At 35.6% G+C, this 10947-nt stretch overlaps 1 protein-coding gene across 4 annotated transcripts in view; it reads right to left on the bottom strand.

The window, feature by feature from the left end:
• Nucleotides 1–8832, bottom strand: part of LOC107042704 (zwei Ig domain protein zig-8) — a 108082-nt gene extending 99250 nt beyond the window's left edge. The window contains exons 1-2 of one of the 4 annotated variants that reach the window (XM_015263859.1): nt 8599–8832; nt 8066–8516 (exon numbers count right to left, since the gene is read on the bottom strand). In XM_015263859.1, the coding sequence (XP_015119345.1) occupies nt 8066–8111 (46 nt within the window). In that variant the 5' untranslated portion in view covers nt 8112–8516; nt 8599–8832. Of the gene's footprint in view, nt 1–2115; nt 2432–6510; nt 6574–8065 lie in introns of those variants that run through there. The other 3 variants (XM_015263860.1, XM_015263862.1, XM_015263858.1) reach the window with 3 other exon arrangements.
• Between the last annotated feature and the right edge of the window lie 2115 nt (nt 8833–10947).

Raw genomic sequence — 10947 nt, forward strand, 5'->3', positions numbered from 1 at the left:
TCTCAGAATCCTGAATTAGCATGCTCCCAGTCAAATACTACATGAGTACATACTTTCTCTAAATTTTCGCTCCTTTAACATTAATTGTTTGGCCAGGACAAAAACAAAAGCTCGAATTTTTGAAAAATCATATCTTGCGAACAAATTGGCCGATTTTAATAAATAAAAAAATTTTTTTTTCGTTTTATTATGTACTTCGAGACTAAAAATACAACAGTGCTACGAGGATAAATACTAAGCCATTTTTTAAGTTTTTCGTTATTTTAATCGCTCTATTTCGCAGGGGCCATTCGAAAATCGAATAATTTTTTTTTCTGCGATGGATGATGATATTACTCAATTTTTCTGGGGTCCGGAAAACTGTCCTGGAGTTGAAGGATTATCACTCAAGCTGAAAGAACTCCTCCACGATGCTGTGATTGAAACTGTAGAATTCAGGACTTGGCAATCTGTGGATAGAACAACATTACAGACCCAGAGACTTCCAGTGTATGAATTTGTTGATGTACTTTGTGAGAGATTGAAAGTATTGAAATCTCATTATTGTATTGCCATACAACAAAATGCGTTCGTGAAAGAACGAAAGGGGGATTTGATTGAGGGTGAAATTGTAGTGCAGGCTGATTTTTCGGAGAATTATTCTTTCGTCGCTCAACACGGTGCTCAATCGTTCCATTACAACAATGATCAATGCACTGTCCATCCTGTGGTATATTATTATCACCATGGCAATAATATTCGACATAGAAGTCTAGTCCTCTCATCTGACAGTCTCGTTCACGATACTACTGCAAATCATTTAATACAACAAATTCTGATACGACACATAAAACAAGTCTGTGCTGTCGTAAACAAATTGATCTATGTTACAGATGGCGCTGGACAGCACTATAAGAAACGATATAACATGGCTAATCTTTTGTTGCATAAAAATTATTTTGGAGTTGAAGCAGAGGCGCACTATCATGCGACCGTGCATGGAAAGATGGCATGCGATGGCGTAGGCGCAGTCTTGAAGAGGGAAGCAAGACGAAGAAGTCCGCAAATTACTAATGGTGAACCTATTCTCACTCCAGATGGTCTGTTCTAGTGGGCAAAGAATAATTTCAAGGATCTCGATGTGTTTTTCGACACTAAACAGGAACAGGAGGATATGAAAGAAGGGTTGAAAACAAGATTCGACAGTGCAAAGGCGATTCCAGCGATACAAAAAAATCCCGGCTTCATTCCTGTGGGAGAAAAGGAATTATTGATTAAGAGTTATTCTTCTGCGACTATGGGAGAAGTTTTTCCAAAGGCGAAGGAACGAAATGGATGACGTACATTAAGATAGCCATTGTGATTCAGAAAAGTTCGATTTCAAATTGCTTTTTCTTTTTAATTTAATGTTTATTTTTCAAATTACAATCTTAAAACAGACATATACTCCATGTTGATCTAAAAACTCATCAAATATTTGGTACTTTGCGAATTCTCATTGTCGTTTATGTAAGTAGAGCTGTTAATAATCAATAAATCCAACTTTATTCTAGAAAAAACGTTTTTTATCCATCACTACTTATGCATCTCATCTTCAAATTATGCCGAAAAATTGCACGCTCATCCTTTCATGAGGCATTCGTCATTTTTCAGGAACAAAATTCGAAAAATCTAATTTTTCATGAGAAAAGAATTTTTCTCTCATCTCCATATAGCTATCCCATTTTAAAATCCCCCGAAAAAGTTGAGTAATATCATTATCCATCGAAGAAAAAAAAAATTATTCGATTTTCGAATGGCCCCTGCATAACAGAAGGATTTAAATAACAAAAAACTTAAAAAATGGCTCATTATTCTTCCTCGTGGTACTGTCTTATTTTTATTCCAAAAGTATATGAAAAAACGAAAAGAATATTTTTTTATTCATCAAAATCGGCCAATTTGTTCGCAAGATATGATTTTTCAAAAATTTGAGGTTTTGTTATTTGTCCTGGCCAAACAACTAATGTTAAAGGAGCGAAAATTTAGAGAAAGTATGTACTTATGTAGTACTTGACTGGGAGCATGCTAATTCCAGATTCTGAGAACCAAAAAATTCCAGGGTGGCTGAGTTGACATGGAATGTCCCATATTTACCTAGTAGTATGGGGAAAAATTGATTGAGTTAATCATTTTGTCTACATTTCGATATCCTTCATCGTGTATGAAAAGCCACTGAATTCGTTCCGTCGCCAATAAATGACTCTTGCCATTCCTTCTCTTAAGCCTCCAATGCTAATAAAATTCCCTCCATTTCACCGTTCCTCCGTAAGAGTGCGCGGTACTTTTTCCCGTGCTTCTTGTGGCGATTCCTGGCTCTTCAGCATAAGAAGATTAATAAAGATTCTGATTTAAGAATCCTATCTCCCACTTCAACATCAAATTGATGGGATTCTCCCAATTGAACATCACTCTGAAAAATGGAAAACCATTATTACTTTCCGCATCTTCTATCGGTTTTCAGAAACCAATTCCGCTTGAAATCCAAATATTATCCGCCTGCTTTACAAATGAATATTCTTCCTTTTATAAAAATACCCTCAAAGCAGCACATGACAGCAAGACTCCTGTTGAATATTTACAAAAAGTTCACTAAAAATTCAAAGTGAGATTGCTTTGTGTATACACAAAGTATGAAGGTGACAAAGGAAGTAGAAGAGAAAACGGCTCTGAAGAGCAAAGTTTCAATGTAATTAAAAAAATGGTGATCAAAGTTGTACAGAGTAAATATCTTCAAATTTTTAAAATGAATACATTTTAAAATTATTTCTGTTGTCTCCCGCTGGGCACATATTCTGCACTTTGTTCAACGAACAGAGTACCAAGCGATTTCCAGTGTATGATGGATTTTCCATCGAGTCCAACATGAAGTTCAATAGAAAAAGGAAAAAATCGATGCAATCATTTAGCACTCCGTTGGTCGCGCAAAAGTTACAAACGCCGTTGATCGCGCCGTAAGCGCCGTGTCGCACTAGCATAAATCGATATAATGATAAATTTGAAAGATCTAGGAAAAATCTGAAAAAAATCAAGAGTGATCTAGCTCGTATACTTGAAGAAGTCCCATGAGATTTTTTATATTCAGTATTACTCTTAATGAATACATAATTCAAGCTCAAAGTTACCAAGTTTTTCTGAAAATTGGCCTTATACACGATACACGGCCCGGAGTTTCGGAATGAAAATATGCAATTCCAACTAGTTACGATATTTTTGGGGGATATTTTCATTGATAGGGTTTCTAGACACTTCAAAATGAGATGTCAAATTTTTTCAAATTTTTCTGAGGATTTGCTGCAATGTGATTTAAAAAATCGGAAAAAGTGCAGTGCACCGCTCATAGCGCGACCAACAGAATGTTAACGGAGTTAATTGTATTCGAAGCGTGGATAAGTTTTGCAATGCTTTCAGTCCTGATGCCTGCGCTATGCTTGTGAACGTCGAAAAACAAATTTTACTATCCATGGACATTTAATAGTTTATCACACAATATTTGACAAATAATAGTTCTGTCAGATCGAGATACGCGGCAGCGTATCGGCCAAGAAAAGTTTTGACGCCGACTGTGCAAAACATCTGACCGAGGGCACCGCGTATCTATACATGACAGAACTTCCCCCTCCACTACCTCTAAGTGATTGACATTCATTATAGTAAAAACGGGACTATAAATCGGAAAATTGTCCTTAGTTACATTATACAAAAGGCCTATGAGCTTTTCAACGGTGTAATTATTGTATTTTTTGAGTTAACAGTAAAAAAGATACACCCATAGCAACGGGCTGATATTCACATTCTCGGGATTCGCATTATAAAGTCGGAGAATCAAGTCACAGCGTTGGCAGCACCTGTCCAATTGAGTCTCACGTCCAACGTCGAAGTGTTGCCACCAGTGTATTTAAATGTGGGTTGTGATGTTCTGGAGAATCATGAGACGCATTTTATTCTCACTTCAAATTACTTCTTAGAGTAAAACAAAAAATTAATTCAGTGTTCTATTTTTTTTCTCGAAAATTCGTATTTCTTTTCGTCATATATATATATATAGGCAGTGTATGAGGTGAATTTAAGAGTGAATTTCTGTGGTTCCCGGTAGCTTAGTCGGTAAGAGTGCCCGGCGCGTATCTGGGAGACCTGGGTTCGATTCCCGGCTGGTTGAAACGGAAATTTTTTCTGTCTAAATTCTAATTCTCTTAGAATTCTCTTAGAATTTTTTTTACCGATTCATTCATTGTTTTTACCGATTATTGATCATTTATTCAGATTTTAGACTTAGTTTGTTTCTCCCATTCAATTTTTTCTTTGATTTTCTATGGGGATTGAATTTTTTGGTAAGATGGATTAATTTCCCTTCAGAAACAACCGAACAAAATGTTCGGATGTAAAATTTTTGTAAAAATGTTGACTTGATAGATATTTTTATAAAAACATTTGTTTTCGTTTTTTATGTTGAAGATATCACTAATGTTGTTGAAATAATTACAAAAGTGTCTTCTTGTTCCTCGCACCTCACCGTAACCTCATTCAGACCACTGTTCCCACGAAACTGGAAACTATTATCACTCGAAGAAAAATACATATTTCGTTCGAGTGATGACATACATACATTGATTATCATACAATTTTTGGCAAAGGACTGTTCTACTAGATTTCAAACATAGACCATAACCTCACAGACTGAATTTCATCTCCGAAGTCCGGGTATATATACCCGGGTATATATATATACCCGGATATACAAACAAACTAAGTCTAAAATCTGAATAAATGATCAATAATCGGTAAAAACAATGAATATCGAGTAGAACTGTTTGTTCTGAAAGGATGTTCTATCTTGTGAAAAAACAAATGAGTTGAATTGAAAAGAACAACTTCCTTATGATATGAAAATAATTCTGCGCTTATTTTGGAAAAATTAGTGAAATCTCCCTAAAAAAACAAAAACAAATGTTTTTGTAAAAAAACTGCGCCACGAAAAAGTTTTGTTTGGTTTTTACTAGAAAATTGAAATTTTTGAAAAACACAAAGAAATAAAAACGAAAGTCACGTCAGGAATGTTAAATAAATGGGTATAGGACACGATCTGATGTCTATAAAAAAATAGTTCTAAATAAAGAAAGTATTTTTAAAAAATTCTCTACAAAATAAGAAATCAGTAGGTGCAGGACCAACGTTTTTGGCGCGAATTTTTTCTATTCACTGTCTATATCAATCTAATCCTCTATCTACTGATTCGCGCCAAGGATGTTGGTCCTGCTCCTACTGATTTTTCATTTTGTAGAGAATTTTTAAAAAATACTTTTTTTATTTAGAACTATTTTTTTTATAGACATTTGATCGTGTCCTATACCCATTTATTTAACATTCCTGGCTTGAATGTCGTTTTTATTTCTTTGTATTTTTCAAATATTTCAATTTTCCAGTAAAAACCAAACAAAACTTTTTCTTGGCGCAGTTTTTTTACAAAAACATTTGTTTTGTTTTTTAGGGAGATTCCAAATATAACCGATAACCTCACAAATTATCTTTATCTCCGAGGTCCGGACATAGATATGACGACAAGAAATTTGAATTTTCGCCAAAAAAAAACATATATCCCTGAATTAATTTTCGGTTTGTTCTAATAAGTAATTTCAAGCAAGAAAAAAACGTTCCCCCTGGTTTTCCATAATATCACAACCCATGTTTAAATTTCACAGCTGGCAGTATACAAAATGCAGAGGGTAAAACCCCGAAGTACAGTATAATTGGCGTTTGATTGGACAAACGCGTTGTATCATTTTTTATGGAGTAGCGGGATCCCCAGAAGGATTCTTCAATAGTATCAAAATAGGAGCCGTGGAATGTGAAACAGCTTTCAGGGCAGAGTACGAATTTTTGGTTTCCATTTCGGTCTATGCTCCTAATACTGTTTGACTGAAAGTTCATTCCATTCATGTCAGCCTTTAATAGATTTGTACGTGAATTCTGACTGCGTATCGATAAATCTAAAAATGATTAATACTCCGCTGCGAACTTAATTCATTCGCTCCAAAGGAATTTAATGCGATAAGCATTCCATTCCAACGGATATGCTTGCAGGTAATCATTAACTAATGTGTCAGCATGTAATTAATATCAGTGAATCAAAGATTTCTTTCAGTAATTGGAATTGAGATATTATCTACATAAATTACTTCCAATATCAATGGAAAACATCAATTCGCGATGAAAATGGGGGAAATGGTATCAAAGGCATGTATAATTTTGACGTATAAATTAACGGTTTTTTTTAAATAATGGAACAGCTCTCATTCTCATGGGTTCCGGATACGTTTCAGTTCTTTTTGCATGTCATATTCATAATGTTAACTGCTGAATGAAATTTCCAATGGAAGCAATATATCTTATCATCAAACAATTCAATTGAACTCGCATTAATCCAAGCTGTGCATGCGATCAACTCTTCCTATCATTGTTGTGTTTGAAAAAAATGAAAGAAGTTTACAATACCGATTCAACTACGATGAAATTAATGTCATTATCCAGTCCTCAGGTGAATTAACAACGGTGTTGGATATTTCCAATGTTGTATGTTTTGAATTAAACTCAGAATAAAAATCAAGTGTTTGGATGTGTAACCACTTTCAGAGGAGTTTAAGCACACTTCATTTTTTCCAGTTCACTACGAAACCTCAATTCTACATAGAGAAAAATTGTGAATGAATTACAAATTACATATGATAACTACTCAATTTTTCATAATCAGCAGTGACTCTCATTGTTACATGATATCAAAATCAAATTTATGGAATTCATTCGGAAGAAAATTAGCAGATTGTTAACTAAGGAATTCAGTCGACTTCCAATCGAAATGAACTGCTGTTCAATATTGTGATACTTTTCACATAAAACTCAATGTGGAATTTTCTGTTAATCATTTTTAGCAGTGATGAGCATTAAAAGAACGCAAAAATTGGAATGGAACTATTTACAAAGGAATTTAACGTACATAAACAAGTAATAAGACAGACTGGGCAGAGTATTCCAATCGTCTATCTGACGTAATTTTCAAGCTCTGCTTTTCATGTTCGGAAATGTTACCAATTTTGGCCCGTTTATATTGGCTTTCCAATGCATATTGATGATATGAAAAAGTCAATTAAGCCCCTCCCTTCTCTATTTATCCCATATCGAGTCATCAATGTATTGCTTTACTGATTTCAATTTGTAAATCCAACTGCTTGATGTCATAGTGATATCAATAATAATTCATCAATATATGAATGTATTGGAGAAAAATATATGTAATTTGTTTGCAGAGAACATTATATGTGATGTTCACTGACTTAGAAACGGAATTTATTTCAATTCATAATTGATGCATTGTTCATTATGTATGAATCGAAAAGCGAGAGGGCATTTATACCTCATGTAAAAAGAAAATGACACTATCAACTGAATAATTCCCGCATTCCCTCTCGATGGAATCACTATGTTGAGGGGACTACTCTAGTAGATAATGATTCACTTCTTTCTAACTACTTTCCTCCCGCGTGACCAAAAGCTAATTTAGATTTTCAAACTGTGATAAATTTCGAAAAGCCTATGGTGATTGCTCCAAGGTGCGTGATAGCTTGCATAAAAATCACTATCATAAAGAGTTTCCGAGCTGTGATGATAGTACCGTACTTTAAAATATGCAAGCATGTTACTCCTTGCAGCATAAATTTTATGCATGAATTGGTACGGCGAAGTGACAACCAAAATGCCATTTTCGAGAAAGGCAAAAAAAGAATGGGTTCTTAAATTGCGCTCGTCCAATTTTCTCCACAATGTGACGGGACGTGATCTCATTCTTCTCAGCAGATTTTTACTTTCTCCATTTTCGAGAGGAAAATTTTTCATAAAATTTACTTATCTGAGACTTTACGTAGACTTCCCTCCACGGTAAGCGATAAGACACGAGAAGATTTGTACCATTTTTGCAGGATCAGAGAACATTTTTAGATTGTAAAAATAACGATTCATCCAGGAAAAATGGCACAAATAATAATGAGTAACTTACCGAAATAAATGATAAAGTAGACGAGCGTGGGAAGAGAGGTAGACATCGCTTGTTCTTAGCGATAACTCTTACATTCTCAGATATTATCTCACTCGCATTTTCGGCAGATGTATGTGGCCTCCACTTGAAGTTTCCAGTGTTCGTAAAAGAATTTTCTGGGAACGTCTTCCATTTTCAATCATAGCATCATACAGCTGACGTTCTGTGTATTTTATGAGCTCTTCAAAATACTCAACATGATGTCATTCACTGCTTACGGTAAATTTTAATCGTAGATATTCTCAGCTGTCACAATTACACAAACACTTTTTCACCCATGTGTTCTATCCAGAGTAATTACAATTCAACACGAGACTTTTGATATTCGAATAACCAATTGTAATTGAATATTTCGGGGAAAAACATTTTCCCCAATCCTCACGATTCTGCATTGACAGAACAGAATCCCTTCCTGAATCAGGCAAATACGTAATGAAGATATAAACAACTAATTATCATCACTCTTATTAGATAATTCAACGAAACTTTATTACGAATGTATCGAATCGGGATCACTCCAGTTCTGCAGCTCGAATTTCTGTCAATCAACATATACAAAGAACCTAACCAGTTGAAATGTTCAATCACGTTCGGTTACCCTAACACCACTGCTATACCGCTACTACACGGTATTCCGTCGGATGATGATGATTGACTAAAAACAGCATACCCAGGAGTGGGTGATGCAGGAGAGAGCGCACTTTCGAAAAGAGATGCTCCCGCGTCAAGGATAGACGAGGAACTACAGTGCGCGAGCGCCAGTAGGTTGTTGAGCACGCAGCCGCCCCTTTGCAAGCACCATGTATCTATATATGTATAAAATCTCTCTCCCCTTCGTCAACGACCAAAACCTACACAACACCACCACCAACCACTTCTCTACGCTTGCCCGCGGGTATCTTGTTAAAGATGCGAAAGTACGAGCGAAAAAGGAAAAAAAATTGAGATACCTCACCCAACTGTTTGGTGCTCATTATATATCATTGTATTTAATGATAACGGATAAGAAATTGAGGCTCCATTGTCCTTGCTCCTTGTTATGCGCAATTGTAAAACTACATTATATATTTAGCAAATTCAATTAATACCAAATTGAGATACTGAGCAACGATACACCAGTAATTGACAACGACAGTGAGAAAACAGGTATCCATTCACGATAGAATGTATGTCTCACTCATGTAAGTTTCCTCTAAACGACTTACATACGTTTACGATCGATAAAGCGTACTTTGTTGTGGTACTGTGTAAGGCGAGCCATTAACACGTGCTGTACTACTGACCTGCCAAACTAATCACTTCCATGAACTTTGACTTCGATTGTTTTCTTTTCGTTTGAAATGAACAGAAGTATTAACGAAAAAATTTCATGCTGGGAGTAGAAACGTGAAATCCATCTCAATTTTCTGAATTACAGTATGCGTTTCATATGAGGTATTCCACGTCAAATGAGTCAATCGCTGACCCTCACCCTCTTGGAAATTAATGGTGATTTTTTCTACGATCGGGGAGATTGAAAAATTATCTCTGAAATTTTTTCACATTTTTTCGGCAGCCCAGTTCGGAGATGTGATTTTTTTCACATTTTTTGGTTTTTTCCAATAATTCGAGTTCTATGTGTCCGATTTTAATTTATTAAGCATCAAAATTTTCCATTTTTTACCGCCTATACGACTATTTATATTAATTTTTAAATACGTTTATTCGGCGAACGAGTATTACAGAAGGAGACCAAAATTATATACATTTACTAGGAATTGTTTGGGAGAGTCATTAATAATTTTTATTTCGTTTGGGAAAGGGTGAAAACGTCCATTTTTAAGGGTTGAAGCCGAATAATAACATTAAATATTTTTGATAACATTTCTTTCTTTCTTGAAGGAAAGGGGCGGAGGGGTTAGAGCCAAATAATATTATTAATTATTTCTTATAAAAATTTCTTCTCTTTTGGAACAGAGGGGCGGAGGAGAAGAGGGCGAAGGAGTTAGAAACAAATTATATTATTAATTAATTTTGATAAAAAAATTTTCTCTTTTGGTGCAGAGGGGGGGAGGGGTCAGAGTTCAATAATAATATTAATTATTTTTATAATGTTTTTTTCTTTTGGAGCAGAGGGGGGGAGGGGTCAGATTTAAATAAAAATATTAATTATTTTTGAGGTTTTTTTTTGGAACAGAGGGATGGAGGGGGAGGGGGGGAAGGGGTTAGAGCCAAATAATAATAATAATCTTTTGGAAAGAGTAGAGAATCGGGGTCGGGTGCATCACCGGGCCAACTCTCTACTCTCTACAAAAGTGGAGAGCCCTTCGCCCCCTCCCCCTCCAAAACACTGTTCCAAAAAAAAATATTATCAAAAATTCTTAATATTATTATTCAACTCTAACCCCTCACCACCACCCCTCCCACTGCTACAAAAGAGAAAAAAAAGCTATCAAAAATAAACAATATTATTATTTAACTCTAACTCCCCCCCTCCCACACACTGTTCAAAAAAAAACATTATCCTAAATAATTAATATTATTATATGGCTCTAACCACTTCGCCCCCTACCTCTGCACCCCTCTCCGACAAAAGAGAAAAAAATTTATCTAATATATTTTATATTATTATTTGGCTCCAACTCTCTCCCAACTCTCCACTGCTGGAACAAATGGAAAGTCGAACTCTCGCATGGTTCCGTCAGGGGAATGGGGGGGAGTCGCTAACCGAGAGTTGTCGATGTGTCACCCCCCTCCCCTCCTCCCCGCCGTAATTCTCCGAAAGTAAAGGAGATAGCGAATTTTCCTTGAAAAACCGAGGGATATGGGGGGGGAGCAGCTAACTGCGAGTTCCCGATGTCCCC

The sequence above is a fragment of the Diachasma alloeum genome, unplaced genomic scaffold (genome assembly GCF_001412515.2).
Source record: "Diachasma alloeum isolate Michigan unplaced genomic scaffold, Dall2.0 Dall_scaffold_00512, whole genome shotgun sequence".
Classification (NCBI taxonomy): domain Eukaryota; kingdom Metazoa; phylum Arthropoda; class Insecta; order Hymenoptera; family Braconidae; genus Diachasma; species Diachasma alloeum.